The 27,150-nt window shown below is 45.3% G+C and overlaps 1 protein-coding gene across 1 annotated transcript in view; it reads left to right on the top strand.

Moving 5' to 3' along the window:
• The window catches only part of FUCA1 (alpha-L-fucosidase 1), an 86,156-nt gene that overhangs the window by 20,551 nt on the left and 38,455 nt on the right, over positions 1–27,150 (top strand). The window contains exons 2-6 of the mRNA XM_069223457.1: positions 5,870–6,004; positions 6,897–7,034; positions 11,401–11,506; positions 21,874–22,074; positions 24,719–24,909. Of these exons, the coding sequence (XP_069079558.1) occupies positions 5,870–6,004; positions 6,897–7,034; positions 11,401–11,506; positions 21,874–22,074; positions 24,719–24,909 (771 nt within the window). The remainder of the gene's footprint in view (positions 1–5,869; positions 6,005–6,896; positions 7,035–11,400; positions 11,507–21,873; positions 22,075–24,718; positions 24,910–27,150) is intronic.

Genomic DNA, 27,150 nt, shown 5'->3' on the forward strand with positions numbered 1-27,150 from the left:
CGTACTACTGTATTTCGTTGTACATTTATGGTTTTACTTGGTGAGAAAGAGGAACATATTTACCGTGATCACAAGGCTACTGTCTTTCAAATGCGTTGCTTTGTGCTTCCATTTTAATTTTTTATTCTTGTGTAAATGTTGATTTCGTGACATATTTCCCGGGATGCACAGCTTAAATTAAAAATATTTCATCTTTTTCCTTTTTGAATTCAGCTTTAAACTTATAAATTTGTACTATCAACCGAATGCAACAGTGGCAAATACAGGTACATTCAACAACAAGAGGTGGCTTACACACCAAGTTCGGCTTTGAGATTTTTTTAAATATGTCGCAGACAGCCACGATTTTTTAAATAAATCTAATGCGTATCTGTCTCTGCAGGCACTAACAACGTAAATAACCATTGCTGCTGCTCTAAAAAAGCTGAGTGAGTGTAACTGGTAGGTTTTTTTTTTTTTTTTTTTACCCGCGTGCCCGTGTTTTTTACCCGCATGACCAATATTTTAATGTCATGACGGGGTTCGAAAATTAGGAAAGTCAATTAAATCCAGTATTTTCCCTTTAATAGTGCATACTTTAAACCATAAATACAATCAGAAAGCACCTTAACGGCCTTTAATATATAATAATGTGCTCTATAGTTGCTGTAGTAATCCGTGGCTGATAATTAAACTAAAGAGAGACAGTAAGGCCATTTTAAAAGTTGAATGCAGGTTATTTTCTATAAGATTAGTATCATATCCTTAAACAGTTTAAACTGCGAACAAATGGCCGGTATGTTTCTCTGGGAAGGGTGGCAGCCCTAGGCTGGTAGTGTCGGGCTCGGCTGAGACTGCAAGGGCTGATGGGCGATGGCGTCTCCACTCCATACCTCATACAATGTGTTAGGATGCTAAGTGTGACAATCCACATCTCAGCAGGGTTGTGCTAGTTTTTATGGAACTTTTCATACAATACTATGCAAGGCTGCTTTGCCTTTAATTGGAAAGGATATACACGCACATGCTAAAGTGGTGCATCCTTTCTTCAAACCCGCACATGAGCTACATAGAATGCCCTTCTATAAAATGCCTTACGCTAATAAGAACCTCTTAAACATAAAAATTAACAATGGGCCGCTTTATTCATCAAAGCCAAGAGATAGAAAAGGCGTCATTTTGGGATCATAGAAAAAATTCAAAATGATATAATCATTGTTTGTGGAAATGTCAGATTGGACTTTTGAAGAGCTTCCATGCTGGGACACACACATATTCATCGTCTAGAGGACTGACACAGGAAGGGCACCTTTTCGTCAAATAAGTAAGGGCATGCCGAACAGGTGAAAAATCACAAGCCACTAAAACCAGTTAGAGCAGAAAACTGAAGCACACGCCTTTAACCACACCCCTCCGTCCGGCAACAGTGAAAAACGTCCATCCCACTCTGCCCCTCTCCTTTGTTTATCCTTATTCCCATACCCTCTTCCTCGATTTCTCTCCTCCGCCCTTCTTACCGCTGTTCCTTTCCTCCTCTGCAGAATTATATAAAATCTCCATCTAAGATGCATGTCTATTACTTTTATTAAAATTCACCACCCAGACATTGCCAGAGGCACACTGATATAAGTTTACAGTACAACGCTGATAGTAGGTTCCATTAAGCCATGTAATTGGTTTATCAGTTACAAACTGTGATGTTCTCTCCTTTTTGTATTTTTTTTAGTCTGGTATTAGCCGTTTTGATTTTGCTGAAATGATATACAGTAAACACATAGGGGTTTCAGCCAGCCCTCGTCATCCATTGGCCTGTGTAGGAAGCTGGCCTGGCGTGTGGTGGGTACCTGAGGTTCTTATACCAGGTCCATTCATCCCCTATTAGTGTACTGTAGGCAGTGTCTAGAAGCCAGGCTCTCTAGAGGTAGCTGTGAATGAGCAGCCAAGGCTTATCTAGGAGACATGCAAAGCTTATGCAATACCACTGTAGTCACACAGCACTTACACACATGAAAGAAAACACTCAGTGTTACAAAAATAAAGGTACTTTATTTTAGTGTCACAATACCAAAAAGTACTAGCGAGGCAACCCTCCAATAGGAGGGAAGTAACACACTGAATCTAAACACTAGTTACCAGACATAGTCATAGAAAGTGATAGAAAACAATGCAAATGCAGTTAAACAATAGTGACCCTAGGGGGAGTCCAAACCATATACTAAAAAAATAGAATGCGAACACAGGACCCCCCACCTAGGTAAGAGGAATGTGTAGAGGGGAGCTGGGGGTACTAGAAAACACCAAAGGTATGTACCACAGTGCCCCCTAGCGACCAGGAGAAAAGGAGCACGTTAGTGGATTTTCCCCAAACCACCCAAAAGTAAGAAAAAGAAGAAAATGCAACACCCAGACAAGACTGCAAGAAACTAGCAGTGGATTACTGAAGAGGAGGACCTGTGAAAGAAGGGAACCAAGTCCAGAAATCACAGAGAAGAGTCCAGGAGGGGTAGGAGTTCTACCCACCCAGCTGTGGATGCAGGAGTTGGTCGAAGGCGAGGTGAAGAAGGTCAGCACTGGAGCCCAGAGTTGGTGAAGAGTTCTTGAGGGATGCAGACGACGTCCCACGCTGGAAGAATTGCAGTCAGGTGTTGGTGCAGGAAATCCTCCAACAAGCCTTGGCAAAGGTTGCAGTTAGCGAAAAGTAGAGCTGCCGGGGACCATCAAGGCCCAGGAGGACTCAACCCAGGAAGGGGAGCCAGAGGGGACCCCCAGCGACACAGAGAGCTCACAGGAGCAGAGGCAGCACCCACAGAAGTCCCACAGGATGGGGACACAGGAGTTGGAGAAGAGCCCACGCAGCACGACTAAAGAAGGGTCCCATGCCACAGGAGAACCACACAGAGGGCTGTGTGTTGCAGGAAGGCGTGCTGGGGGCTGGAGCTACACGTAGCCTGAAGATCCCTTGGAGGAGATGCAAAAAAGGCCTTGGCAGCTGCAAGAGATGCAGTGCACAGGTGTACTGTCCTGTGTGGGAAGGCATGGGCTTACCTCCACCAAAGTTGGACAGCTGGCAAAGAGGACCAAGAGGAATACTCCGGACCACCACCCGTGATGCAGGATCCATCCAGCTCAGGATGAGAGGAGAATCACGCAGCCGGTCATCCTTGCAGTAGGTGCCTGTGGATGCAGGGGAGTGACTCCTTCACTCCAAGGGAAATTTCCTCTTCCTTTTTGTGCAGACTGAAGACTTGCAGCCCTTAGAGGATGCACAGCTGGGGAAATGTTGCAGAAGTTGGAACGAGCCATGGAAACAATGTTGCAGGAAGAGTCTTCTTCGTGGATGCAGACTGTTAGTTCCTGAAGGGTCCAGTAGCGGTTCCAGTGGCTAGAAGTCAAAGTAAGGTTGCAGAGGAATCCTGCTGGAATCTTGCAAGGTGAATCTGAGGATCCCCCCCAAGAGAGAGAGAGACCCTATATAGCCCTGAAAGGGGGATTGGTCACCTAGCCAGGTGACCACCTATCAGGAGGGGTTTTAGACGTCACCTGCCTGGCCTGGCCACTCAGATGCTCCCAGAGTTCTCTGCCCACCTTGGATTCATGATGGCAGAACCCAGGGGCCCTCTGGAGGAACTCCAAGCACCACCCCTGGGTGGTGATGGACAGGGAAGTGGTCACTCCTCTTTCCATTGTCCAGTTTTGCCCCAGAGCAGGGACTGGAGGTCCCTGAACTGGTGTAGACTGGTTTATGCACAGAATGCACCAAATGTGCCATTCAAAGCCCACCAGTGGCTTGGGGAGGCTACACCTCCCAAGATGTGTAACACCTATTTCCAAAGGGAGAGTGTTACCCCACCCCCCTCCCAAAGGAAATCCTTTGTTCTGCCTTCCTGGGCTTGAGCTGTTCAAGCAGCAGGAGGGCAGAAACCTGTCTGAGGGGTGGCAGCAGCTTGGGATGCCTGGAAAACCCTGGAGGACTGGTAGGATCAATGCCTGGGGTCCTCTAAGGAGCCCCCAGAGTGCATGGAATCATACTTCCAATACTGGCAACAGTATTTGGGTATGATTCCGACATGTTTGATACCAAAAATACCTAGGTTCAGAGTTACCATTATGTAGCTGGACATAGGCAGTGACTTATGTCCAGTACACGCATAAAATGGCATCCCCGCACTCACAAAGTCCATGAAAATGGCACTGGAGTTCGTGGCGGCAGCTCAGCTAGTGCAGGGGTGCCCTTACACACAGATACTTGCACCCTGCCCTCTGGGGTGAATTACAGTGACCTGGTACAGTGACCTGTAGTGAAATAGGGTGCTTGCACCCTTTCACGCAGGCTGCAATGGCAGGCCTGCAGAACACTTTGCATGAGCTCCCCATGAGCGGCATAATAAATGCCACAGCCCATGGGGAATTCCCTAGTCCCCCTATGCCCTGGGTACATGTGTACCAGATACTAGGGACTTACATGGGGGCACCAGTATGCCAAATTGGGATGAAAATGGTCCTAGTTAAAAGGAAGAGAGCATAATCACTGGGGTCCTGGTAAGCAGGATCCCAAGAAACACAGTCAAACACACAGACAAACAGGCAAAAAGTGGGGGTAGCCATGCAAAAAAGAGGCTACTTTCCTACAGCCTGTTATTGTGCCATTCACATTTTTCTTCCACTCACTACATCATGGGGCGAATGGGTCAGCACACTTAAGCCATTTGCTAAATTCATTGAAAATGGCAGCTTTCTGCCCTTTCACCTCACCCACACTCGCATACATAGTATTTCCCTTTAGTGCCAGGAACTACGAAGGCAATGTGTGCTTTTTGAGACCAAAAATGGTTTTGCTTTCAACAAATGTATTTTTCTTTACTTTATTTTTTGGCTAACAATAAAATTTTGTAAAAACCATGGCAAAACAAATCCAGCTTTAAGAAAGCCAACCGACCTTTTGTCTTTGCCAGTGAGTCTGGGGTTTGACCTACTGCTTAGTTTCAATATGCACATAGGTTTTTGGATCGCTCCCTTCAACCATTGGTTTTCTTTGGCCAGCAGTTTTCAGCCGTTAGCTTGCTTGAGGCATTGCTACATGCTTCTTGGAGCAGAGTGGGGCATTCACCTCTCACTTAATACTTTTGGCTGTTTGGGTGTATCCTTCCACCTCCACTTCAGTTCTTGCATTAAAGTGCTTCATGAGCTCCTGTACAGCTATATCTCTACCTGTCTGCTTATACTGGTTCGGACCGGTGTGTTTTGCAGTAATGTGCTAACACTTAATGCATTAGCACATTAAATGCAGAACTGTGGCCTATGCCAATGCTTGGTTTTTTAAAGAATACATTACTTTTGTAAGTCGCCTTAAAACCTCCAAACTGTAGCCTCTCCAAATATTATCTATCCACATAGAGGGTGGAGCATAAACCTTCCCCGTCACTGACTACACGTTTTTCCACTTAAAACGTAATAGTTTTATTTTTGATGTCACACACTGAATTTCTGTTGTAAACCTTGTTATGTAGTCTTCTTTTTTTTTTTTTTTTTTTTCAAACTGTGTGAATCTTAATAACGGCTTCACCCAAAAATGTCCTTGGCTCTGCAGGAGGAACCAAGTGCATTTTTCACCAATGTCTGCATTTTCTCACCTCCTAACCTGCTTCTTTCATTTTGCCATACACGGCATTGCTGTTAAGTTTATTCATTCTTTGAAAATATTTTAGATGAGTTTGTTTTTGGAAGAATTTGCCACCATTTGATGTTTCACCGCAATATATTACCGTTTTACATTTGTGTTTAATATCGTCTTTCCCTCTCACTTATTCCCCTGCTAGGCCTTAGACCTTTCTGTATTCTCCAGTACAGCGCAGAAGGGCGGCTTGTTAAAATGCCTGTTTGTTTCTCCTAGGTACGTCGTACTTACAACAAAGCACCACGAAGGCTTTACAAACTGGGAGTCCCCAGTGTCTTGGAATTGGAACTCTGTGGACACTGGACCGCATCGAGATTTAGTGGGTGACCTGGGCAAGGCTATCCGGAAAAGGTGTGTGCAATTATCCCTTTTGCCTTTGATTTGATTTTAACACGGAACTAGCTTATAGTGTAGTCATTTTTATGCCTTAATAGATTGGGAGAGTCAGTCGTGCCCATTGTTGTGCCGCTCCTTACTTTTTATGTGTTAATGGAATTGTTGAAAGTATAGCCGTGAATGCTACTGTACGAGTTATTATCAGAGGCACTCCACATTTACAGTCATGAGTTACATTTTAGGCATGATACCTGAAAGATGAACAATGGCTGTGACGGTCCCTAAAGAACTGAAGGCAACTTACATGGATAGTTTAAGCCAGTCTATTTATTTTCTTTGGTGTAAATGTGAGAAAGTGGTAATAAGGGTCGTACATTAATTAAATGAACAATCACAGTTTCATCAAATAAGTAAATGAATTAACACTAGCAAAAGAAAACTGGTCATCCATAGGAGGTCGGACTTTTAATCATTGTCATAGGAAAGGATTTAGACAGTGCTAAAATGTGTTCTCTTGACCAATACCCCATGTAGTTGTGTTCTTTCAGCATTGGTGATTGGTTAAAGTGAATTTGGATGAGTCATTGATATGCATTTTGGCTGTTAGGTGTTAGGTGGTTTGGAATGAATAACTGTAAAGCAGAATGATCGTGAGTACCTGTTGTGTTGAGAATGTTTGTTATCGGGTTGTCAGTGTGTTGGTGTCTCAGATGGGTGAGTTTTGGTGAAGAGCCTTGGCGGCGGGTGCAGGAGTTACGATCGGTAGAGCCACTTGGGGTTCAGTTGGTACACAATGCAGTGAAAAGGTTTGCCTTTAAATGTTTACACACTTGTTTCAAAAATTCTGACTGATGTGTATAAAATCGAGAACATAATCAAGTGTTTTTTTTTTCTATTTATTTTTTAGGAACATACGCTATGGACTCTACCATTCTCTCTTGGAATGGTTCCATCCACTTTATCTAAGTGATAAAAAAAGTGGTTTCAAGACACAGGATTTTGTCAAAGCAAAGACCATGCCCGAGCTGTATGATCTTGTTACAAAGTAAGAGTTGGATGCCTTTCTGTTTTTCTGCAGCAAGGGAAATTTGTAAGTGTTAGAAATGGGGTCTCTAGTTGGCAGTCAGTTTGCACCCTGTCCAAGAAGGGCACCTCACTCTAGTCAGGATAAGGGAGATACTGAGCTCAGATAACCCCTGCCCAACCCCTAGGTAGCTCGGCATGAGCAGTCAGGCTTTAACTCAGAAGCAATCTGTAAAGCATTTGCACATAACACAGAGTAACACAGTGAAAACACTACAAAAGGAGACCACACCAGTTTTAGAAAAATTGCCAATATTTATCTGTGTAAAACAAGACCAAAACGAGAAAACTCCAACATACAGTAATAAAGATATATATTTTGCAAGAACTAACTTAAAAATACGTTTTCTTGCAGTCAATAGCTCCATCTGGGGTTATCATGGCACCGTGAACAACAAATCCAACAATTCAGGTCGGCCGTGGTGTCGCGGGCCAGCTAAGGTGTCCGGAAGACCCTTAAACAGTACCTTGGAAATGCAGGGCCTTGTGATCCTCGCAAGGAGATTCGGAGTGCGGTGTTGCAGGCGTTGGTTCCGGAGGTCGGTGCAGGGTCGTCGGGCCCTTGGAGTCACACGCGTTACAGATTGAACTCCGGGCTGATGACGAATTCAGGAATGCTGGGGTGGACGGCATTGGGGCTGCAATGCGAAGCCTGATGATGCGACATGCGGTGCCCACAGGTCACAGTGCAGGCAGTGGCTCGACGACCGCGTCGGTGAGACCAGGGCTGCGGTGTGAAGCGGTGCAGTGTCTCCAGGTCACGGTGCAGGCAGCGGCATCGTCGTTGCTGAAGCACTGTCGTTGGTAGGCCCAAGGCGGCGGTGCTGCGTGGGGCGGGCTTAGTGCAGCACCCACGGGTCACGGTGCAGACAGGGGCGTCTGTTGATGCTGGAGTCGATGGCGCTGGCGTCGGTGGACCGGGCTGCGGTGCAGGACGGGGCGGTGTGTCGTGCACCTCACGAGCGGTGTCCTCAGGCCACGGTGCAGCTAGCGGCATCGGTGTCCGTGTGGAGCGTCGTCATCTGGGATGCCAAGGCTGTGGTGTGAGCAATATGATGCAGAGTGCGGGGCCCACAGGTCTCAGTGGAAGCAGCGGCTCGGTGACAGCGTCAGGTGAGACCAGAGCTGCGGTGCGACGTGGGGCACAGCTCTGTGTGGCGTCGTCCGGCCACGGTGCAAGCAGCAGCGTCGTTGACGATATCGCAGTGGTTTTTCTTCTGTTGCAGCATAAAACACACAGTTCCCAGTGCTATAGGCAGATGAAGCTGAAGTCTTTGATATCACTAAGACTTCCAACAGGAGGCCAGCTCTAATCCAAGTCCTTGAAGAAACTTAACAAGCAGGATACACAGCAAAGTCCAGCCTTTGCCCTCTTTAAGGCTGAAGTAGCAACCGCAGGCCAACCCAGCAAAGCACACACAGCAAAGGGACAGTACTCCTCCTCCGGCTCTTCAGCTCTTCTCCCTGGCAGAGGTTCCCCTTGATCCAGAAGTGTTCTAAAAGTCTGGGGTTTTGGGTCCACTACTGATACCGCTTTCTGCCTTTGAAGGAGGCATACTTCAAAGGAAAGTCTCTGTTGTTGACAAGATCCCGTCTAGCCCAGGCCTGGCCCCAGACACACACCAGGAGGTCGGAGAATGCATTGTGTGAGGGCAGCCACAGCCCTTTCAGGTGTAAGTGACCACTCTTTCCTCCACTCTAGCCCAGATGGCCCATCAGGATATGCAGGCTACACCCCAGCTCCCTTTGCGTGACTGTCTAGTGGAGATTCATAAACAGCCCAACTGTCAGTCTGACCCAGACGTCGAATAGACAAGCAGGCAGAAGCACAGAATGGTTAAGCAAGACAATGCCCTCTTTCTAAAAGTGACATTTTCAAACTGACAATCTAAAAAAAAAAAACTTTACCTAAAGATGTCTTTTTAAATTGTGATTTCAGAGACCCCAAACTCCACACCTCTATCTGCTCCCAATGGGAATCAGCACTTAAAATATATTGAAATGCAGTCCTCATGTTAACCAATGAGAGAGATAGGCCTTGCAACAGTGAAAAACAAATTTGGCAGTATTTCAGTACATGTCCTACCTTTAACATACACTGCTCCCTACCCATCGGGCTACCTAGGGCCTACCTTAGGGGTGCCTTACATGTACAAAAAGGGAAGGTTTGGGCCTGGCAAGTGGGTTCACTTGTCAGGTCAAATTGGCAAATTTAAAACTGCACACACAGACACTGCCATGGCAGGTCTGAAATATCTTCTTCACAGGGCTAATCATGTGGGTGGCGCAATCAGTGCTGCAGGCCAACTAGTAGCATTTGAATTACAGGCCCTGGGCGCCTCTGGTATGGTTTACTAGGGACTTACCAGTAAATCAAATATGCCAACCTTGGATAAACCAATCACAAATACAATTTACATAGGGAGCACCTGCACTTTAGCTCTGATCTGCAGTGTGCAGAGACAATAAACCAGCAAAAACAAATCAGAAAAAATAGGAGGAAGAAGGTGAAAAGTTTGGGGATAACCCTGCAAAAAGGGCCATTTTCAACATTAAGCTTGCAAAAAATCATGTTCTTTGTAGGAGGAAGGGTACTAAAGGAGAATTTCTTAGTTTTGACCCTCCGAGCCGCTTCACAGAGTGTGCTCTAGGACTGTGCACTGTCTCCCTGATAGTGTCTGGTAACTCTATCCTTAGCCTGGGTTCTGTTGAGTAGGCCGTTGTTCTGGGCACCTGAAAGTTCTGTTATTTGAGACGTACCTTCATTTTTTACAGACTGAAGTATTTGTGTGAACAGGAACACAAACTTGGACCTCAATCTGTCTACATGTGATCTATTCCTTTTTCTCTTCTCCTGTGGTTGGATTTCTCCTTGAATCATGCATGTTTCATACTGGGTTATATTATGCCTGCTGAAGTGATCGGCATCACAATTTGAATCCTATTATGAAAGACTAAGTCACTTATTTTCAGTGACCTGAGTGAATGAGTACAGTTCAAATAGAATAAATTAACCGTTAATCTTGTTCATAATACTACCAAAACTGACCTTTTAACTTACACTGATGTTATTCTACAGTTCTCTGCTTCCACACAAATACATATCCGTTTCCATGCTACTTAAGAGTAGTGCTTCACAGTCCCATACAACATTTTTTTTAAGCCAAACCTATTGGCATTGCCAGTGCTTGTTAAGGAGAGTGCTGTCCTAACGTCCCCATCAATTACGGGATGGCTAACAGACCTACGCATAGGAGTACTTGCAGAACAACAAATATTACTGACGTCACATATACTTGCTGGCCCTTCGCCCACACCCCCAGATTGACTTATTGAGGGAATCGAGAGAATCCTTGGCCGGCAAAGTGTGTAGGATGATGATAGGCATATGTAGCTCCCTTGCACGGGTGATACCCGAATTGCTTATCTGCTGTGCTGTGCCTTGCCCCAATTGTAGAACGGAGCTCCGATCCATGCTTATACCAATATACCCGGACTGCACAACTAGTTAATATCAGTTATTCTATTTTCTGTTAATTACATCGGATATGTACATCATCCAGTGGTACTAAAATGGTAAAACTGGTGACGAATTCAGCAAGAGCACATATGTTCAATTGATATGTATAACTATACTACAACAGTAGTCAAACGTATCACATTGCATGATAATAACTATGCACAGCATTGCTATGTCGCAGTTAAAAGATTGTTGTATTGTATGGATTTGCAATTGGAAATGCTTTCTAATGATCAGACAAATAAAAGAAAAATGGAGTTAAAAAAAAAAAGGAGAGTGCTGTCTTGATCTCAATGAGTAAACTATGGCAGACAAACACTTGACAGGGAAGGAAAGGGCCCACAGAGGGGAGAGGAGAGCTCTGGAAGAAGAAAACATCAATAGCAAGCAATGATACTATTAGAGCCGGGTAGTAGGGGGTCCCATGTGTCTTAGACACACTATTTCTTTCAGGTGCTTCGTTACCCTTGCCTCCTCCATTTCACTGTTAGGCAGTGGGGTGGGCACTAGTGGCTAGTACCTTACATTGGCAGTAGTGGCTAGTACTCCAGTACCTGTGTTATGTACTGACATTTACCCCCCCTTGTAGGACCATTTGCTGCGTGTGTCTCTGGATTCATTCGGCAGTATGGACAAAAGTACACTTTGGTTTTGAAGACATATCTCCTCTTTACATATTGATATTCCGCTTTTAAAAGCGAAGTTTAAATGTGTTTGGGGGCATGTGTAATTAACTGGAAGGCGTAGTTACGATCTGCCCTCTGCCTAGCAGAAAAGATGACTGAGCTGGTACATTTGTGTTTTCCAGGTACTTGCCAGACCTGATCTGGTCCGACGGTGATTGGGAGGGCCCAGATACTTACTGGAACTCAACATATTTCTTATCCTGGCTTTACAACGATAGCCCAGTGAAGGTACAGAATGCATTTGTTTAGTTTACAACCCTTACAGTTGGGCATATTCTGAAATATTAAGTATTTGCTTAAATGCTTTCCGCAGTTTAATTTTATCCTTTAAGGATAGCAGTGTGCAGAGGGGTGGATTTGACGTGCTAGGCAGGAACACAATGTTTAATCCATGTAATACTTCTACTTTGTATCCCTTTCAGAATAAGACTAAACCACATTATATGGCATTATACAGTACTTGTGGTTTGAAAGTGATTCTCCACTCTTTTGAACGTGTGCATAATATTTTACTTCTCTTAAAGCCAAAGCTTGTAAGTGCTATACACAATACATCTATAAAAATATCTTGTGTATTGGTAAAGCTCCTTATCTGTGAGGGTGTCCTTACACGGAGCATGTGTTTGCGCCTCCTGTAACATATCAATATGTTCTGATTAAAAACGTGATTTTGCACATATTTTAAAGTAGACTGTTATGATAAAAAGAGTATAGCAGCTCTGCAAAACAGGACTTGTTCTCCCCACCAACTAGAAGCAAAGATTCCCCATCTCACTAAAAAGTGCTAGTGCTGTCCAATTACAGCTAGACAAGGTGAGTGTCATGTTCTTCTCACAGCCTCTCGTGATAGTTACTTTCTTCACTTGGCTGTTACTTTGCAGTTACAGGTGAGTGGAGGCATGGTTTCTAATCTAACGGTGAACACTTGTGTAAGTATGCAGAGCTGTCGTCAGTCTTGAAAAGTGCATTATTCAATTTACTTGGGTCAAACTGAACAAAAATATTTACTGTGCTATAAAATACCAAAAGTAGTGTACTCAAAATCGCCCCTAGCTATTCACTGAATATTGACTATCATTTTACAACTATCTTTTATGAAAATCTCAGAGCGTAGTAGTTGTACCATACAAATCTTCCCCATAGCATGACCCTTCTCTTGTTTTCTTAAATCTCCATCGTATGCCGTACTTGCACTTGTATTGCCTGTCTTCCTTCTTGCCTTGTCAGGAGCATATCCTCAATAGGGAGACGAGGGAGATGCTACAACGGTACTGTAGCCCCCTCATCTGTTTCCCTGTGGTGCTCCCAGGGCTTTGAGTGGCAGCCAGCCTCGTAAGGGCCTCAGGGCAGCCTTGCAGTGCTCCTGTGTGCAGTTGTGCGTGTAGTGTGGGCAGGGTGGGCCTTAGCGCTGGTGGCGCCCTGTGCGACAGTCTTTTTTTGGTGCCCCCCAACCCCATGACCACCTCCTCGGATTCTCTCACTACCACCCGACAAATGTGCCCCATATCTCTCCTTAGACCCCTTTCACTTACATTCATTTATTTTAATGTGCTGATAAAGGCTGGCTTTTCTAATCTACTCAGCTATCCACATAAAATTTAGTTCTGTTCTTTGCAGCAGGCATATTAACCTTCTGCGCTAATTTATGGCGAGTCAAAGCTGCCGCTAGACAAAACTCCCATCTCTCTCTCCCTAGCGGGAACATTAATCACAAGAGATATCTTGACATTTTAATTGTTCCCTGAAGGCTGGGCGCACAAGGAACTTTTTTGCAGGTGCCTTTTTATCGCAAGTTTCTAAGTTATTGCCAAACACAGCGCCCTCCCCCTCCCCAACCCCCAGGTCAGCGCCCCAAATCAGCACCCGGTGCGGCCGCACCGCTCAAGCACAGCCCTAAAGTCGGCCCTGAGTGTGGGGGCCAGTCTGCTACGCATGCAGTAGCTTTAAAAGTGCAAGCGAGACAGCACCAGGGCTGCTCTCAGCAGGGAAAGCTAATCCTCTAGCTCCATAAGCAGCCGCCTGCTTCAGCACTTATTCTCTGGTTACTTATTGGGAATAGACCGAAGCACTACTGAATGACTGACATTTCTAATTCAGTCTCTTTATGCAACTACTAGAATGTATTGTCTACATCTAACAAAACAGTGTTCTGATGTGCCGAACCTTGAGGAGTAAAAAGAAAACATGCTGTGTGTGGTTGTGTCCTGCCCTCTTTAACTCCCCCCCCCCCCCCCCTCCACAGTTGCAAAGACATCCTCTGCTGCAGCTCAGACAAAACAAATATGCTATTGTAGCTGGCATGCTTGTACCAAAGGTTATTCTCTGTACCCTGTGCAGTCTACTACTACTTTCTCCTACTCTTCCAAGCGTCTCTTAATAATGAGCCAGTCCTGTCGGATGTTCAAGATCACTTTCTGGAGGCCAGTTATTCAAGTCAGCCAGCAGTCCTGATTTTGTAAGATTTGTCAACTGGATTTGAATTGATTTGCTATCCCATTTCTCCACAATTAGCCTCATTAGTGCTCATGTGCAGGAGGTATTCATTCCCAACTCAGAAGTGGTGGAATTGATGGGGGTTACCAGTTGAACACACAATTATTTAATGAGTAATGAGCAGTTACCAGGAATCTAAACATCTGGGTCTGATTTCGCTGGCAAGACCTCGTTCTGCTTTCAGTAGCCAAAACTGGTGAGGGGGAACCGGGCACTTCCGCAGTAACGTCTATTGGGGCTAATTACCTAGTACATGCTCTATCAGGATTTACTAGCCTCTCCTAAAGAGGGCTTGTGTGTGGTGCGTGTTGATCAAACTTTATGGAGTAAAAGTTTGCTCTTAACGGTTGAGCATAGAGGGAGATAGGAGTCCTACATTTGCTAGAATAAGAAAACTAAACAAGGAATACTCATTGGTCATGAAGGCTTTTTGAGTTGTTCAGACAGTTTATTTTTATTGGAATAAACACGTTTTATAAGAAAAAAAATTACGGAAATATATATTGTGCAAGAAACCAAATTAATATAAGGACACTCTAACACCACCCACAAATACCCTGTACTGGAAGTGACTATTCAGAAACTGAAGAAAAAAAGAATGTTTCTTTTAATTGATGCAATCTCTGACATAATGTACTTCCTGCTGTGTCTCTCATGAGCTGAGTGCTCACTCTGGTGTATTTTATCAAAGTTTTTCAAGCTCTGCAGGCTATGTGGCTCCTCACACTTTAAAGTTTGGAGAGCTTTCTTTCAACAGACTGGTGTAGCAAGGATTACTATAATCCAGCTAAAGCACGTTGATGGCGAGCACATGAGTAATTTTGTGTGGGGAGTTGAGGAGTGGGAGTACTCTGAAAGTTAAGAGATCTTGTAGAGTTCATTCTTTGAGGCTGTGTTTACTTGGGAATAAAATAAAGCTTAGTAACTAACATTCCCAGGTGTACCCCTTTTGTACTGGCATGGCGACAATCAGTGTTGAGTTTGACTAAGGGAAAGGAAGTAATGTTTGGTCGATGGGGGGATAGAAACTCTGGCTGTTAAAGCAGAGTAATTTGTGCTGCGTTTAGTTATGGGTATCAATCAGGCTGCTAGTTATCTGATGGTTGTTACGTAATCCCTTTTCCAAGGTAAGATAGGTCTTGCGCCTGAATATAAAGTTTTTAAATAGTTTTTATAGAGGAGGATCAGCTGCACTCAGGATTTTAGTTGTAGCGATTTAAATCTGATCGATACTTCTAACTGCAGATTCCTTACCTTAGAATACACCCCAGGCCTCAGACTGGTTCTGGAAAATCTTGAGCAGTACCTCTGTGTGCCAGTTGATGGTGTTAAATAGCTTTTTGACAGCGTAGTCCATGCCAAGTTTTATATGCACAGTGTATTTACAGGCACTACCACAGCATGCTGACCTCGGTTCCTTTTTTTGCCGTGCCAAAGGCACGGATCCAGAAGAGCTTTCTTGGACACTTTTTTTTCAACATTTTATCGACTCTTTTGAGAATTCTGCTCCCAGTGTGCTTTAAAGATGTCCTTTAAGAAATCAGTGGGTTTTAAACCCTGTAGGGCCTGGCACAGGCAAATGTCTTGGACGGACCCACGTCTGATTTGCCTTTGGTGTCTGGAAAGGCCACAACTCCAGGAACTGTTCTGACTGCTGCACTATGAATTTGAAGGGGATTCAGGAATGGGAGCCAAAGCTGCTGGTGACCCGATATCGGAAAACTCTGCACTGCTCCAGGTCCTGGGAGCATGGAAGGTCCTGGGCCCGCTCTTTGAGTCGTTCCCGTCTGTCGTCATTGATGGCAAAGTCGTTTGGTAAGTCTCAGAGGCATAAAAAAAATCCAAGAAGCTGAACTGCTCTTCGACATTGTTGAGCTGGTCCAAGACATTGAACCAGGCATGTGAATTATGCTAAAAGTCAAGGCCCTGCTCCTGCACTTCGCTTTTGGAGCCTGATCCTGGGTCCGCTCCTTGCCTCCCTGAATTTTCTGGAACCGGAGTAATCTTTGCCCAACTCGAGGAGTTTTAGGAGGCAATGCACCTTATATTTGGGTGGCTTGACCCCTCTGGAGCGCCTGAGAATACTTATGGCTACTCTGACATCATGAAGACCCTCTTGGCCCAATTAGATAGTGACAACGGGTATGAGGAGCTGGCTGATGCCAGTGGTGTGAACGCCAAGCCAGACACTATCCTGGTGTCTCTTCTAGTGTGACTGCGGGCTCATTCCACCAGAGCCAAAGCTGCGTCTACTACGTTAGCTCATGTAGCTCCTGTCATGGACATCTGTTAGGCTGCTGCATGGGCATCCTTGCACACGTTTATCAAACACTACTGCCCTGACAGTCAGGTTTGTCGTGGTAGACATTTTGCCTGTTCGGTCAGCCAAGACGTTCTGGTTGCAGGCCCACCTCCAGGGAGGTATTGCTTTGGCATCTATATCTGATGGAGACTTCTAGTTGCTGATTCCTTACCTTTGAATTTACCCCTGGTGTCCGCTCCAGGGAATTTTCTGAGCAGTACACCTACATGGCGTTAAGTGGCATCAATCGGCTCTGCATCTGTTGCCCACTCCAGATATGATGTCACGGGTCCTATAAAGGTGCCACCCTGGTGTGCTGATGTTAGTTCTTTTCTTTCCACGCCAACTAGTGTCAAGAATGTCATTGAGGAAGGCCGGGTTTAAGTCCTGTGGTTCCCGTCATCAGGCAATGTCCGTGACGCATCTGCACCTCGTGTGTCTTTGATGCCTGAAGTGCAATCGTGACCCAAAGTCATGCTCCCAGGGTCGAGCCATACATCCGAAGGCTTTGAGAGAGCGGTCCCTGAAGCTGATGGTGGCCCGATGCTCAATTGTGCGCAAGCCAAGATCTTGGTCGCGAGGAAGGTCCTGGGAGCAGTTGTGGATCCTGCAAATCCTGCATCCTGCTCATGGAACACGCCATGTGGCAGATGCAGGCTGTGCTGTAGATTTTGAAGTCTCAGTAGGCTCTGCACCAAGAGAACCTGTCAGATTCCATCTATGTGTCGAAGGCAACTGCAGAAGGCCTGCAGTATTGGCTGTTCAACTGCAGTTCGACAGGCAGCAGACCCCTCTCTGTACACCACCCAGAGCTAGCGGCTGTGATGGATGCATTGTTTCTGGATTGGGTAGGTCTTTTGGAACAGGTGGAGAATGGAGGACTCTTGTCTCTGGCAGACCCTCGCCTCTACATCAACTTCAATTGACACTGAAGGCGTTCCCCCGACCATCTGTCGGAACAGGCACAGATTCTCATGGATAACATGACCGCTATGTGGTATTGCAACAACAGAGTGATGTGGTGTTTTGGGTCCTGTGTCAGAAGGCTCTATGCTTCTGGATGTGGCTGAAAACACAGGGCTTCTCTCCGACTGCCCAGCACCTGGCAAGATTTTTAAACACCAGGGCGGATGGACTCCGTTGACGCTGCTTAGCGGATCACAAATGTCAGATACACTCGAAGGTAGCCCAGGCTGTCTTTTAGCAATGGCTGCCTTTTCGTGAGGACTTCATGGTCGCAGTGACAGGGCTGGGTACTGCACCAAACCCCACAAAACCTACACCTACATGCATGTAGATTGAACGGTGAGAGCTGATGGCTTTTGATCTCCCTCCTGAAGTGGTTAGTGTGATCTTGGGAGCTAGTTATCCATCCACCACAACTGTATATGCAGGCTGCTGGGAGAAGTGAGTTGTCTGGCGTTTCTCATGTACTATCCTTAAACGTACATTTGTCTGATGTTCTCTTATTTTGTCTTTCTTTGGCCCAGCAAGGCCTTGCTGTGGCAACAGTTAAGGGTCTTCTTTCGGCCCTTTTGGCCTTGTTACATTTACCAGACCAGCTATTTCTCTACAAGTCACCTGTTGTTATTATTTATTTTTTAATCAAACTTCCTTTTTTTTTCTTTTTTCTGTGGGCATAAAAGTTACATTGACCATAATAGCATGACCCATACCATAATCACACGTAGTAATGCCACGGTAAGTACAGATTCATACATGTAGATCTTTCATATTTGTTCATAAGTAATACAGAAGAAGTCATCATACTCTCATGCAGGTGCAAAGTTGCTATGGTGACTGCTGACTTGTGGTGAGTAGGAATTGAAAATCCGGGAGGCCTGCAACAGGCTGAGCCCAGCGAAGAAACACGATGGGTCTCGAGATCCAGAGATCAGATTGGAAAGAGGTGAAGTGCTCTTGTACATGTGGGGCAGGAAAAGAGAGAGGGAACCCTATGGAAAGGAACTGCACTAAGGGTCCCCACACATAGTCGAAGCCTTTCCGAGTGTCTGGAAGAATATTTGTCATCTGTTCCATAGTGAGACCCTGCTAAAGGCAGGCATGCCATAGTGGTACAGAATAGGAGTCTTGTTTCTTCCAGGCTACTGCTAGAGCCATCTTAGCTGCACCTAAGCACAACTGGAGAATAGAGCTGTCTCCCTGTGTTTGATATTTAAGGATTTTCCTGTCATCCCAACAGAACAAATTCTGGGGTTGTGGTAGAGGATGTCCCAAAACCTCCCGCATCTGTGCCACAATTTATGCCTAGTAAGGCTGTATCGCGGGACAGTCCCACCAGATATGTCAGAAGCCTCCCAGAAGGCCACAGCTTCTCCAACAGCAATCTGACGTTTCCATATATATTTTTTATAATGTGGCTGGGTACTGATACCAGTCCTAAGGCACTTTGTAGTGTGCTGCCCTTAGCCCGAGTGATTGATTAAATCTAGGGATGTCATTCCAGAGTTTGCGCTATTGATCTAAAATGATTGACTGCCCCAAAGTCTGTTCCCAGAAAGTTATATGACGAGAGGTGACCCTGTGGGTAGCAGATGTTTGAAGTGAGTAATGAAAGGAAATACAATCCCTAGTGCCTTCCAGTCATCTAACACACCTCTCTACAGAGAGAAGGTCTCTGGTGGCAGCCAGTCGCATTTCAGATTGCATTACCCAGTGCTTCAATTGGGTGTAATGGTATATCTCATTGGCAGGTAACTTAAAGTTATGTTGCCAAGTATCAGAAATAAGAATTTCCCACCTGTGAAAGAGGTCAGATATAGCAAGGCAGCCATCTTTGTTCCATAAATCAAAAGGCCATAATGTGAAGGCCGGTTGGAAGGCCGTATTATAAAGTTTTGGGGTGTATGGAGAGGGGAAAGTTGCTAAGCCATGTGAGCAAATTGCTTCTTCCCAGGCTTTCAGAGTGGTTCTAGTCGGGGTTTAGATAGGCATTGAGGGGTCGGTCTGGTTTGGGTATTCACAGGACATCCCAAATTGTTCTCCCTGTTTACGCTCTAATCCATGCCAGTGTTTGTCAGATTACCTCACTGACCATTTCGATATAACCTGTAGTTGTGCCACTCTGTAGTAGAGTGTAAAGTCCAGCAGGACTACCCCTCCCGCATCTCCTGGGAGCATCCTCACTCGACATGGTATTCGAGCCCTGGGGCCCTGCCAAATTAAGTTAATAATCATGGAGCTCAGCGCAGAAAAAAATTCCCACTCCACCTCCACAGATAGGCATTGGAAAACATACAGTATTCTCTGCTGCACGGTCATCTTTACTGCAATAATGCGACGAGCCAGGACAAGTAAAGCAGAGCCCATCGCCTGAGATAATTTTTAAGTTGACGTAATAGAGGGGATATTTTGCTTTATACAGGTCAGACACTCTGGGGGTAATCTTTATTCCTAAATAGGTGATTTCTTTGTTGACCTACTGAAAGGGGGAGAAGGATGCTGTCTTCTCCATTTCTTCTGTGGGAATGGTTAGGTTAAGTAGAAAGAAATTGTGAAGGTTGACACTTAAGCCAGCAACTGATTAAAAATATTGGAGTTCTGTTTGTAGGGCTGCCAATGATGTCCAGGAGGACAACAGAGTTATTAGAACATCATCTACGAACATTGATATTTTGTGTTTCACTGAGCAAAAGGCTAAACCTCTGATTGAAGGCGCTGCTCGTATTCTAGTGGCTAGCGGTTCAATACTGAGGGCAAATTGAAGTGGGGAGAGGGGATACCCCTGCCTAGTGCCTTGCTCCAAATTGAAGTATTCGGAGGCAGTTCTGTTTACTAGTACCCTAGACTGAGGGTGAGCATAGGTATCTTGGATCATGGATTTAAAGCGTTCCCCAAAACCATAGCGGTGTAATGTGAGAAAGAGCCAATCCACCCGGTCAAAAGCTTTCTCAGCATCCAACAGTAGCAGCACGGCTGGGATCTGTTTTTTTAGTTGCTTTTTTGACCAGGTGAATCGTCCTCCTTAAACTGTCATGAGTCTGCCACCCCTTGATGAAGCCAGATTGATCTGGATGAACGAGTTCTGGCATAATGTTCTCCAACCTGCTAGCTAATATTTTGGTGTATAATTTAGCATCTAAATTCAGCAAAGCGATTGGTCGATATGATGTGCAGTTGTGGGGGTCACCCACTGATGGAGTCACTGGTTGTGTCTCAGCTGCATAATTAAAGAGGGCAGTCAAGTGCGGTACTAGGTCAGAACTGATGGTCTTGTAAAACTGGGTAGTGAACTCGCCAGGCCCTGGAGATTTATGTAATTTGAGAGAATCAATGGCCCTTTGAACCTCCTCTGTACTGATGGGCTCCTCCAGGATCTTATTTTGGAGCAATGTGACCCTAAGTAAATCCCCTCCCTCTAGATATGCCAGTTGTTCCTCAGTATTCATGGTGTCTGAAGTATGATGTGTGTTTGGTTTTCTTAACGGGCTGATCCACATGTTCCCACGAACACCTTTCTTCATGCTGCAGTGGGATCTTAATTTGGTTCTCACCTGTCTAATGTGTACTCCCTTCAAGCTGATGCACAACAGTCCTCTCTGTCTAATGACCATGAAGAAGGTATTCCACATCGCCATAAGATTTGCCAGTCAAGTGAGTGAACATCAAAAATTGTCAATGGTACACCTCATTTTCCTCTGAAAAAAGTGCCATTCCTACCAAAGGTAGTCACACCCTTACACATAGGGCAATCCTGTTGAGGTTGTATGCACTGCCTCACCCCTGCATGGAGGAAGATCAACTTCACCACTTCTATCCTAAAAGGGCCCTTATTTTCAACACTGATCGACCCAGAGAGTACCGAGAGGGTAGCTAACTGTACTGACTGTTTCTCAGAAGCAAAAAAAAGGGCAAAGCGGTGCAATAGAGTATTATCTCCTAAAGGATTGTTTTTTGTATCAAAATCTGCTACAGGATGGCCAAAATAGAAGCCCCCAGAATGTTTGCACACTCATTCCACAACAGCAAAGGCAGCTACCACTGCGCTGGTTCACAGTGTGCCAGTTCTGGACATTTGCCAGGCCATTATGTGGATGTCTCTTCACATGTTCACCAAGTATTACTGCCTGAACATCCATGTCTGGTGGGAATGGGCATTTTACTCGATGTGTCCTGCAGGATTTCCTGGGCTGAGCCATTCCACAGACTTACCACCTGGGAAGGTACTGCTTTGGTATCTATTCACAAGTTGAGGAATTTGCAGTTGGAAGTCTGTATCAGAAGGACAAGTTGCTAACCTTTGATACTGCCTTTTCTGATAGAAAGCCTAGCCGCAGAAACCTTACTGACCTACCTTCCACCCTCTGAGGAAGACCCTCATACAGTCCATTAATAAGATCCCAGCCTAGACATCTGCACACAGGAACATATTCTGATTTATACATGCTCTGCTTTGGATGGTGCGGACAAAGATCAGAAAGAAACTGTCAGCGCGCAGAGGTGATGCTGGTATAGTGGGCCTGACGTCACATCCGGGGCAGGACAAATCAGTCAAGGAGGTGCACAACCCAACCTATCTATACACAGAAAAAAATGCTATCAAAATTCCCTAAATCCAGTCTGGTGCATGGGGGAAATTCACAAGGTGAGTAACCTGCGGTTTAGATAGGATATGGATCTGCAGGTAGAGAGAGTATCTACTAGAAAAGCCCTTACTGAAGGAAAGTAACATGTATATTTAAACCTTCTCAGAGGTCTACTTTAATTGCCACAGAATGGCCAGGGGTGATGGCATCACAGGTGGGTGAATATCTTGTTTTTTCTCATTTTGTTATTTCAGGATACTGTGGTGGTCAATGATCGGTGGTGCCAAAACTGCTCTTGCCATCACGGAGGATTCTACAACTGTGCAGACAAGTACAAGCCTGGTGTTCTGCCAGACCACAAGTGGGAAATGTGTACATCAATTGATAGGTATTCTTGGGGATATCGGAGGAACATGAAAGTGGACCAGCTCATGGATGAAAGTAGCATAATTCATGTGAGTTGGTTACTGCTTAACACATAATTTGTGTGTGTGTATGCAAGCATGCTGAGGGTTGTGAGGTGGTTAAGGTTGTTTGTGTTTGTTGGTTTGTAAATGTGTGAGAGTATGTAGCTTTCTTTGTGGGCCACCATGGTTGCTCCTTTTATATGGTTGCTGTGTCCTGATAGTTGTCAAAGCACACCTTGGTTGAGCCCTGCATATTGGTCTGTATGCATATTGGTTATGTGTATGTAGTCTTATTTACATCTTTTGAAATTGTGCCCAAAAAGAGCTTTCGTGAGATACTTGAGGTGATTTTGTTGCTTTGTGGCTTCTAACGGAAGCAATGCAAGCTGGCTGCTAACTGACAACTTTGGACATGTGTATAGAGGTTCTTGCTCCAAAAGCACATGGGCAAGAAGGCCTTTTCAAGCCTTCTGTTCATGGTCACCCCTTGAATCCTTCTCATGGTCCACACCTTGTTAAAGGCCTATTAAAGATCAAGGATCTCTTAGGTATTTTGGGGGAAAAAAAGTTAGAAACTACTGTGATGGACTCCGATCTTGCTCTAAGAGATCAAGGCCTGACGCTGGTCCCTGGCCCTCACAATGCATTCTGCTAGTTTTTCTGAGGGGTGCTCCTGGTAGGGGCTGTGGTACTTGTAGGGATTGGATTGTGTCTGCCATCCCTGAAGAAAGGTTTTTAGTTCTGAACTTCTAGATGGTTCACCAAATACATAGCAGTGCCCTCTATTCTGCTATGAGGACTACTGCAAGTATCATCAGGAAAGCTTCTAGTTATAGAAAACTGAGAAGATGACTACAATGGGTCATATAAAATACCAAACCGCTCCTGAGTGTTCTGTACTGAGAAAAGGTTCTCATGTTTCAATCACTCAACACCAGACTGATGACCTGCTCCTACTGCAGTGAAACTCCTTTAGCATTCTCCTCTTGGCCACTAACTGACCACAGCATTCTCTCAATCATTGAGACATTTAGGCCCTCATTTTAACCCTGGCGGACGGTGCAAAATGGGCTGTAAGACCACAAACAGGCCGGCGGTCATTACCGCCCCATTATGACATTGGCGGTTTGGCATATGCCACACCGCCAATGTCCCGCAGCGTCTGCCATGGCGGTAACAACCGCCAGGCTGGAGACAATGGTCTCCAGCCCGGCGGCCGCCACAAGTCCGCTGGCGGTGTCAGGACCCCGCATACCACCATGGATTTCGTGGGGTTTTCAACCGCCACAAAATCCATGGTGGTATGCACCATCAGTGCCAGGGAATTCCCTGGCACTGATTGGGGTCTCCCCTGCCCTCCTCCACCTCCCCTAAGTCCACCCCCAACACCCACCACCCCCTACCACCCCTCAAAGGTAGTAGGACCCCCTCCCCAACCACCCATGACCCCCATTGAACCCCCCCAAAAATACCCCTCACACCCCCTACACGCAGGCTCACACCACTCGCGCACATACATGCACGCATGCACACATACATCCACGTTACATTTCCCCAACACACATTACACCCCCTGCATACATACATGCACCCACACAACCCCTCTACACACTCACACCCCCATGCATGCATACACTACACAATACACCCCCCCCCCCCCCCTTACCTGTTCCGGTGATCCTCCGGGAGGGAACGGGATCCATGGGGGCTGCTCCGCCGCCAGCACCCCGTCACCAGAACACCACCATGCTGAATACTGAGTTGTATTACGGTGGGCGGTGTTCTGATGACATGACGGTGACGGAGGAGCAGCCTCCACTACACCGCCGACCGCAGTATGGCTGCTGGCAGCTCTCCATCCAAAAAAGTGCGGAGGGTCGCCAGCAATGATAATAGGGTTGGTGGTCTTCGGCCCGGCGGAACCTCAGTGGTCTCTGGAAGAGACCGCCGAGGTTGAAATTGAGGGCCTTATTGTATTCTCTAAGGCTGTTTGGCTTCATGGCACCATGCATTCCACCATTGAACTTTTTGTGACCTCAGCCATGTCAGTCCCACCGAGGACACTTTGTACATCTTAGACCTTTCTTTTCTGCTGCTGTACCCTCCAGTGATGGTAGCATCCATTTAACTCAGTATTTGCTCCTTCCCTAGACAACATAACACTTTATCAACATTGTTGGTCTCTGGTTTTAGATTAAAAGATTTGTAAAAGTTTTGATGGTATTTAGTTAGTTTTTTTTTAATACTTATTAGAATATAGATGTTCATTCTCCAACTTTCGTAGGAGGCACCATCACTGAAGTGTAGTAATGGCCATGTTGTTGGAAGCCAACTGTTCATGGGAGGCAGGAGGGGAGTGGATCTTGAGACACAGCTAATCATTTTCTAATTTGTTGACATTTTGAGGACATTTGCATCCTTTGCTTTTAGTCATTTACTGCTCATAGCCCCTGAAATATGGGGAGCCACTTGTTTAAACAAAAACATGAATGTGAAACTGATGGCCTCCCTAGCCTGCGATTGGCATTTCTTTTGGCCTTGCTACTTGCAAGGGGTAGATTCCACAAAGTAGTGTAATAGTGCAACAGGTGGTGGGTGTGGGGAATCATGTAGGTTGACTAGAAAGGCCTGGTGATTGTGACGAGCAAATAGAAAGATACAACCATATTAATATTTTCTTTTCAATTGATAGGAGCTAATTCAGACTGTGAGTTATGGGGGCAACTATCTCCTCAATGTGGGACCTACAAAGGAGGGCACCATTGCTCCGATCTTCCAGGAAAGACTTCAGGCTGTTGGGAAATGGCTGAGCCTAAATGGTGAGGCAATTTATGCTTCCAAACCATGGAGGATTCAGAAAGAAAACAGCACATGCAGTGTATGGTAAGAATTCACTGATCCTCATATGAGACAACAGCCAGAAATAATCTCTTGTACTTTTGAGGGTCAGTCTCTCAAATGTTTTTGATTGTTTATGATCATCCAACAAAGACCATTGTGATTGGGGGACACTGGAACATGCACACATGATTTATGTATTTTGTCTTCTGTTATCTTGGTAAAGGATTTCGAGAGTTAAAAATGCTCTGGTATTTCTGGTGCCACTGAAGCTTGGGAATGCCAGCTGTCCACGTCTGGCAGGGTGTATGAAACTTCCGGATTACTGGTGTGGTTCCATTTTCTCACACTCCCCATCTCTGGAGCCCCCCACCACACCTGTAACCCAGCCCTCCTGGCAACCCCGATCTTTCTCTACCATTTAACTGAAAGGAACTGTGTAGGTTAAGCTTTCCATCAACTTTCCTTTTATGATGGACTGGTGATAGACTGCCATTCCACAAGCTATAGAAATGTTCACAACATTGCTGTTAGTGGAGCCCATCTCCCGGTCTGCATGGTAGCATTAAGTCTGTCAGTACTATTCTGTGTCCCTGTATTGTAAAGGGTTATGTCTATGGCACATCACCTCAAAGACTGAACCAATTTTGGCAGGAAGACACTGTGAGTAAAACGTCTGATACTGCTTCTCTCAGATATTTTCATGACACCCTGGTGGCACAATTAATGGTGTTCTGTAAGTCACAGAACAGACTTTGCGAGGTCCAAATGTGTAAATTAATGATAAAATGGGGATCCTGGTGTCTGGAATCTCCTTTGTAGCATACTTTCTCAAATCTACGATCTGGGTAGAGCAGGGCCAGAGCTGAAGGGGTGGGTTCACTGGCGTAGTTGAATGGGGGTAGGGAAGGGGAGGAGATCAATCAATAAGAAGCCATAACCTTTTTTTAGTAATGTTGTAAATAGTAGGTAAGGGGTCACAGCACCTATTAAGCTTGGCTTTTTTTGGAAAATGGGATCAGATTGAATGTGTAAGCAACAGTCAATGTAAGAAATTCACCTAGCAGACTGAGGGCGAAGAGCTGCCAAAGGATGTATGTCAAAAGTTTAAAAAGAAGTTTAACAATAATGACTCCCATATTAATGTTGTCCCAGGTTATTTCAGTGGATATGCTTAATGTTAGTCAGTGAGAAAGGGGTAATTTGTCAGAAAAGTGGATCTGCTATATTGTGAGCTTTCAGTAGGACCTGTAACCTGAAAGGCCGGCCCACATTTAAACCTTGGCAGTGTAAGTGAGGGTCAAAGACTTTGCCTTTTTAAATTATTCTTTGGTATAGAACACAAACCGGTTCCTATGGCACAAACCTTCCACACATCAGAATATTTTCAGTCCGAGTCTGTGTTGAAGTACTAAAACTCTAAATTAAAAACTCCAGGTGTGAAGAAGTACTTCTTGGTGTCTGATGCAGAGAAACTGGTTTCTATTACAGCTTCCCACTGTTGTTTATCCATTTGCTGTTTACTCCAGTTTTGGAACTTTCATAGTCAAATCCTTGAATCATTCCCCGTCGTCGAGATGGGAGTCCCCGGTACCATATAAGAGCAAAGCAAAGTTAAATATAGAACAGGAAGGCCTTAGGCCCTTCAATTTTGCAACCTATCATAGTCTATTTAAAAAAGAGAGCAAACGTATTGATCAACCAATCAGGCTGGCTAGCCCTCTAGAACACTCCTGAGAGATGCTCCAGTCCCTCAGATTATCTACTCCACGTCATGCTAGGGAGTCTCCATGAGCTCTGCTCAGTTATTTCCTTCTTGAATACATTCAAGGAAGATTACTCTATATATTTGTGTTAGTTAAGCCTTTAACTTTGCCTCACAGCATTCTTTCTACAAAAAATCTGACATTATCTTCTTTTTCCTCATGTCAGACAATAAGAAGAAAAGCCTCTTCAGGGCTTGCAATACCTGCAGTAAAAAGAGACTTCACTCAGAAGACCCTCACAAAGACTGCATTTATTGCCTCTACCCGTACCATTCTGCCAAGGACTGTAAGGTATGTTGTACCTTTTCAGCTAAAACTTTAAGGGACAGAGAAGGAAGGCTGCCTATTTGGCTACAAAAGCCCAAGACCAGAAAAGAGACAGTTTCTGACTTCAATAGCAAGAACTCCTCTGTCACCTCTAGAAAGTCTTATAAGAGGGAATGATCACCCCATTCCAGATCCTCCTCTGAACAGCCAAGGAAACCCTTCAAAAAGGCTTACAAGGGCCGCAGTCCTTCAA

Source organism: Pleurodeles waltl, chromosome 3_1 (genome assembly GCF_031143425.1).
Source record: "Pleurodeles waltl isolate 20211129_DDA chromosome 3_1, aPleWal1.hap1.20221129, whole genome shotgun sequence".
Taxonomy (NCBI): Eukaryota; Metazoa; Chordata; class Amphibia; order Caudata; family Salamandridae; genus Pleurodeles; species Pleurodeles waltl.